Raw genomic sequence first — 6,000 nt, forward strand, 5'->3', positions numbered from 1 at the left:
TTTTCAGAGCAAGCACACTGAAAGAAGTGTTCAGAGCATCTAATCAATTATCCAAAAGCAACAGACAGTGCACAGAAGAGGTGAAGATGGAGCTGCCAGGCAGGAGAAAAAGAGGAAGACCACAGAGAAGAACCATGGATGCAGTGAAGGAGGACATGCTGAGGGTTGCATGTGGCAGAGGAGGATGCTGGATGGAGGGTGAGATGAAGGCAGATGATTGGCTGTGGTGACACCTAAAGGAAAGAAGAAAAAGAAGAGGAAAAAGCATCTATTCTTAGGCTTCAAAAACAAGTGTTAATTCAGAAAATGAAAGACATGCATCTTTCATTTCAAAGATGGGACCATATAAAAGGACCATTTACAACTTTGCCAATGCTGGCAATAGTTTTTTTTTGTTTGTTTGTTTGACATGGATGAAGCATTATTCTCTCCTGTGTTTCTAGGGACCTGTTGGTGTGACTGGGTTGAAAGGTGGCAGAGGAACAAAGGGTCCAACAGTGAGTATTTTGACCCAACCAAGGCTCCGCAACAGTCATCATTCCCCTTCTAAATCTTGTTTCCTTCCCACAGGGCTCTCCTGGTTTTCCTGGATTGCCTGGAGGAGTCGGCCCACCTGGCCCTCTTGTGAGTTCCTTATAAAACAGGCCTGAAGTTAAAGTTGATAAATAATGGTGCCAAAATAGAGTAAAAGAACCAGAAATAATCCAGTACAAGTACAAAAACAGGCAGTTTTCACTCACTGCCATGTTTATAATTCAGGGTGCTGTTGGAGCAGACGGTCCTATAGGTCTCCAAGGAAAACAGGGTCCTTCCGGTATTCGAGGAGAGAATGGAGCTCAGGGACGTCAAGGCGAGCAAGGACCTCCAGGTCCACCAGGCAGCCCTGGAGAGAAAGGAGAATCTGGAGAGGATGGTCCTTCTGTAAGATGAACTTTATGTTTGTCATCCAAATTTAGAGATGTTTCAGCTGCTTATCAGCTCTTGTTCTTTTCTGTCAGGGTCCTGATGGGCCTCCAGGACCTGCTGGCGCCGCGGGGCAGCGAGGAATTGTTGGTCAAGCGGGAGTCAGAGGAGAGAGAGGCTTGGTGGGACTGCCGGGCCCCGCTGTAAGTACTCCTGCTGATAAGGTTTCCTGTTCATTGTTAGCCTCATAAAGACATTCCACACCTCAGCACTGCTGTTATTGATTTTAGATTTAGGTAAGGAAGTTTGTGTTTATTTGTGCCTCAGGGTCCACCAGGAAAACCAGGAGCTCCTGGACCTCAGAGCAGCAAAGGTCCTCCTGGGGGTGTTGGTTTGCCAGGAGCCACTGGGCCAAGAGGAGACCCCGGCCCCGAGGTTTGTCCTTGAGATGGAGCTGTATAAATAAAACTTGAGGCTATTCCATAGCTTTTATCTAAAAAGTCTGCTTTTTAGGTCAAAAGCAGACTTTTTGACTGGTTTTGTATTCAGCAATTTATTAAACATATGTTAAAATGACAGTTCTGCCATGTCTCGGGGTGGCTGTAGCTCAGGAGGTAGAGCAGGTCCTCTACTAGTTGGAAGGTTGGTGGTTCAATCCCTGCCTGCTCCAGTCTGTATGCCAAAGTTTCCTTGGGCAGGATACTGAACCCTAGATTTTTCTCCAATGTGTTCATTGGAGTGTGAATGGTAAAAAGAAAGCACTTAAGTGTAGCAAAAAAACTGCTTGAGTGATTGAGACATGTTGTATAAGGTGCTCAGGTAGAGTAGAAAAGTGCTGGATAAGAACCATTCCATTTACCATTTCTGTTGATGTCGCAGCTGGAATCATAACCTGCCAGTCATGCTGACCTTCAGGTTTGTGGTCATTGGCAACAACAGCATATGAAATCTGTCCTTAGTAATAAGCATATATGACTAAAAAACTGGACTTCATAGTGGCGTTTGATTCTTTGTAGATGATTCAGCCTTTTATATTACAATTCCTGTTTTTTTTACACCTTCCTCTGATCATCTGAGAACAGTTTTTAAAAATAAACTCAGATCTCAAGTTTCTAATATCACCATGTGTGTTTATTCAGGGTATTGCTGGAGCAGAGGGACCTCCTGGTAAGGACGGTCTAGTTGGAGAAAGGGTAAGATGACATGCATAGTATACTGTAAGTTTGTTAAAGCTGTGTACTTGTTTTAGATGCTTGTTGTGGTCTAATCTTTGGGTTGTTTTTGTAGGGCGACAGGGGCAATCCTGGCTCAGAGGGTCTGGCTGGTGGTATAGGGTCTCCAGGTACTGAGGGTCCAGTGGGAATAACAGGCAGTCCAGGACAAAGTGGTGAAAAGGTGAGTTTAATAAACAAAACTAAATGCAGCTGGTGGAATAATTCTACCAGGGGTAAACAAGAGTTTGACACCTAAATAGTCCCACACCATTCGTCATATAAATGCTGTTCAAGCACAAAGGCAACACTTTCGTTTCCATGACCCTTTCTATTATTTTTCACTGAGCTATTTAATACTGTTCCTGAATATTTAAAGATGGAAAAAATTTCATTAATTTCAGTGGGAGGAATGCTCTGAACTAGAGTGGACTAACTGACAGAGTGGGAGAACCAAAAAAATTCTTCTGAAAATTTTATTTCTAATCTGCCACTGAACTCATATTTTTTTACTCCGTGGTCATCATTCTGTCACTGAAAAGTAGGAAAACTTGTCTTCTTTCAATCAGTGTCTTTCTGAGAGCTATCAGACCTCTACTCTTTGATCTGCTGGCATTTGAATGACAGGAGTGCCGTCTGATTGCCAAATAGACGCCCGTGATCTTTTTTGAATTTTGGAGAAAAGCAGAAAGTACTTCTTTTCCTTTTGTTCCTGTGACCTTTTTTTTTAACATTTGGAACAACAACAACAACAAAAACAGATTTGAAAAGTAACTCCCTGGTGAACTCATGGTCACAGTGTTAGACAAACAATCCCAGACTCTGACATTGACAGTCTACCCCTTTCCAGATTATCAAAATAAAAGCCTATTATTTCTTTTACTCTCTGTAAATAACTTGCTATAGCCCTTCAGCTTCTTCAGCTGACTTATTTACCTCTAATTTTTTTTTAGCAGCAAGCAATAGATATAATTCAGCAGCAGCAAAAATCCAAGTGCAAATAATACATCTTTAAATCACAATTGTTTAAATCTTTTTTTACTTTAGGGTGAAAGAGGCCCCCTCGGACCTCAGGGACAACCTGGAATACGAGGTAAAGTGGGCCCTCAAGGACCACAAGGGGATAAAGGAGCTGTTGGAGATCAGGGAGAGAGGGGTCAGAAAGGACACAGAGGATTCACCGGGCTCCAAGGCCTGCCAGGAACAGCTGTAAGTAAAGAAGCTTCAGAGGCTTCTGTGTATTTGAAACAGCAGATTCTTGATCTATGCCAAATATAAAAGTTACTTCAGAGAAACAAGACATCAAAAGATTAAATGTAATTACTTGTGCTTTAGGGTGCCACAGGAGATGCAGGAGCTATAGGGATCGTTGGACCAAGTGGACCAAGGGTAGGTGAAAATCAAAATCACATAAAAACCTGAACATAATATCCCTTCCTGTCAACATGTAAATCTTTTTGTCTCACACAGGGGCCTCCTGGAGTGGTCGGCCCTCCAGGAAAGGAAGGAAATATTGGCCACCCTGGAGCTATGGGTCCTCCTGGAAGCAGAGGTAGCGGTGGAGACTTAGGAGAACAGGTGAAAGACCCTCATTATTCACGTCGTAAGCTTTACGTATCAGTAAAAGAGGAGTTACAGAGTCATAGTGAATCATCCCGTGGATTAAAAATAGCTTTATTTGTTGATAAGTAGAAAGTTCACTCAGTACTCCTAGTAACAGATCTTTTCTTTATCAGGGCCCACCTGGAGAACCTGGACCCCCTGGTCACCCAGGACCCCCAGGGCCTCCCACCTCCCTTGCAGAAGACCTCTTTGCTGGCCTGGTCGATTACGATGAGCAAGGCATTCCTGACGATGTGGAATTCATCGAGGATGCTGTAGCCGCAGATCCTCCCCCACCTCCAGAATTCAACAAAGATGAAGCCCTTCCCAATAAGAACTCAGCCACCCTGCGGGCAGACTCCGGCATCCACGCCACGCTGAAGAGCCTCAGCGGAAATCTGCAGAACCTCCGCAGTCCCGACGGCAGCAAGATGAACCCGGCGAAAACCTGCCAAGACATCAAGCAGTGCTACCCGCAGAAAACCAGCGGTCAGCAGCTTCTCTTCTTTTACCTTTTACTGATAATTAGATCCTTACTCTTCTACTGTTTCAGTCATGCTGCTTGTGTTTCTCATACAGGTCAGTACTGGATTGATCCAAACCAAGGAAGCGTAAAAGATGCCATCAGGGTCTTCTGCAATATGGAAACTGGTGAAACCTGCATCTCTGCCAATCCACCAAACATTCCCCGCAAAGTCTGGTGGACAAAATCCAGTCCCAGTGACAACAAACCCATCTGGTTTGGAGCTGACATGAACAGCGGCACCAGAGTAAGAAGCAGACATTTATTTAGCACTAGCATGTGTAGTGTGGATGCTTGAAAATCACTGGGTTTTGTTACATGACGTCTGATTTCAGTTCCACTACGGGAACAAGGAGGAACAGCCAAACGCGGTGGCGGTTCAGCTGAAGCTGCTGCAGCTTTTGTCCAAAGAGTCGCACCAGAACATCACCTACCACTGCAAGAACAGCGTGGCTTACAAGGACGAGAAGACGAATGGGAATCTGAAAAAAGCGCTGATCCTCAGAGGCTTCAACGGCCAAGACCTGAGAGCACAAGGCACCACCCGGCTGCGATACACCGTCATCGAGGACGGCTGCTCGGTGAGTCCTCAATAAAATACCGAGATTTATTTTATTGGAAAACATGTGAGCTGATGTTTCTGCCGTTCTCCTCAGATATCAAACGGAGAGTGGGGCCGGACAGTGATCGAGTACAGGACTCAAACTTCAGCCAGGCTGCCTATCGTGGACTTGGCCCCCATGGATGTCGGAAAGGCCGATCAGGAGTTTGGCCTGGACATCGGCCCTGTGTGCTTCTCATAAAACAAAAATCCCCAACACAGGAGTGACTCAAACAGCTCTTTTCGCAGGAGTAACATCATCATCATCATCAGGAATTATAGGGGGGGGGGCTTCTCTTTCTCCGAGAGTCAAGGATGTTTCACGGAGGCTGTTGAAGCACAGCATATGAGAGCTGCACAACTGCTAGGATATAACTTATTCACCTCGTCGATAAATTCAGTTTAGAGCTCAGGTTCTCCACAGGGAACGGAGCAAAGTGCAGTTTAGATGGATTGTAACCTTGCATGAACTGTGCAAAAGTCTTTACAGCAGAGTTAACGTAAGGAGTGAAGGTTTACAGTGAATAAAAGCATTCAAACCTTTTCATTTTTATGGCTTTTTTTTTCAGTACATGCACATCCAGAGGCCAGGACAGAGAAAGAGTTGACAGTAGTTATTGATATTAATTGAAAATTATGCTTGAACCTAAATTATTAAGTTCTGTGCAGGAACTCATATAGCAGAAACCATTTGTATCTCCTTTTTAAAATGACTGTAAATGCAACGAATGACTGTAAATGACAAATTATTTGTTTATTGTTGAATATGGATGTTGAATAAAATGTCTTTCTTTGGACTGACTCTGCTCCTCCTCAAACCAAAGTCAGAAGAGTTAAAAAGAGGCTCTGCGCCCACCTCAGTTTCTTCAAAAATGTGCACAAATAACCGTCTCACCGCTAGAGGGAGGCAGTGTTTTATATTCTAGCAGCTGAGAGCTTTCACCAGACATCCCAAGTGGCTGGGAGAGATCAATCCTCATGATTTTTGTTTTATAGACCCTGCATTAGTGTTAAGTTATTGAAGTATATATATAAAAAAATGATCTGGCTGCATGCTTTTTGGCTCCATTTCCAATGAAAAGAATAAAAGAGAGCTGGAGTGAGAGGGAGAGGGAAGGCGTTCTTACAGGAAGAAAAAGCCAAAGTTCAGGCAGCACATG

At 44.1% G+C, this 6,000-nt stretch overlaps 1 protein-coding gene across 1 annotated transcript in view; it reads left to right on the plus strand.

Moving 5' to 3' along the window:
* col5a2b (collagen, type V, alpha 2b) overlaps positions 1 to 5,605 on the plus strand; it is a 35,926-nt gene extending 30,321 nt beyond the window's left edge. The window contains exons 41-54 of the mRNA XM_030749047.1: positions 444 to 497; positions 571 to 624; positions 760 to 921; positions 999 to 1,106; positions 1,231 to 1,338; positions 2,043 to 2,096; positions 2,191 to 2,298; positions 3,162 to 3,323; positions 3,450 to 3,503; positions 3,585 to 3,692; positions 3,851 to 4,205; positions 4,296 to 4,486; positions 4,575 to 4,820; positions 4,896 to 5,605. Of these exons, the coding sequence (XP_030604907.1) occupies positions 444 to 497; positions 571 to 624; positions 760 to 921; positions 999 to 1,106; positions 1,231 to 1,338; positions 2,043 to 2,096; positions 2,191 to 2,298; positions 3,162 to 3,323; positions 3,450 to 3,503; positions 3,585 to 3,692; positions 3,851 to 4,205; positions 4,296 to 4,486; positions 4,575 to 4,820; positions 4,896 to 5,042 (1,911 nt within the window). The 3' untranslated portion in view covers positions 5,043 to 5,605. The remainder of the gene's footprint in view (positions 1 to 443; positions 498 to 570; positions 625 to 759; positions 922 to 998; positions 1,107 to 1,230; positions 1,339 to 2,042; positions 2,097 to 2,190; positions 2,299 to 3,161; positions 3,324 to 3,449; positions 3,504 to 3,584; positions 3,693 to 3,850; positions 4,206 to 4,295; positions 4,487 to 4,574; positions 4,821 to 4,895) is intronic.
* The last annotated feature ends 395 nt before the right edge of the window (positions 5,606 to 6,000 follow it).

The sequence above is a fragment of the Archocentrus centrarchus genome, chromosome 2 (assembly GCF_007364275.1).
Source record: "Archocentrus centrarchus isolate MPI-CPG fArcCen1 chromosome 2, fArcCen1, whole genome shotgun sequence".
Classification (NCBI taxonomy): Eukaryota; Metazoa; Chordata; class Actinopteri; order Cichliformes; family Cichlidae; genus Archocentrus; species Archocentrus centrarchus.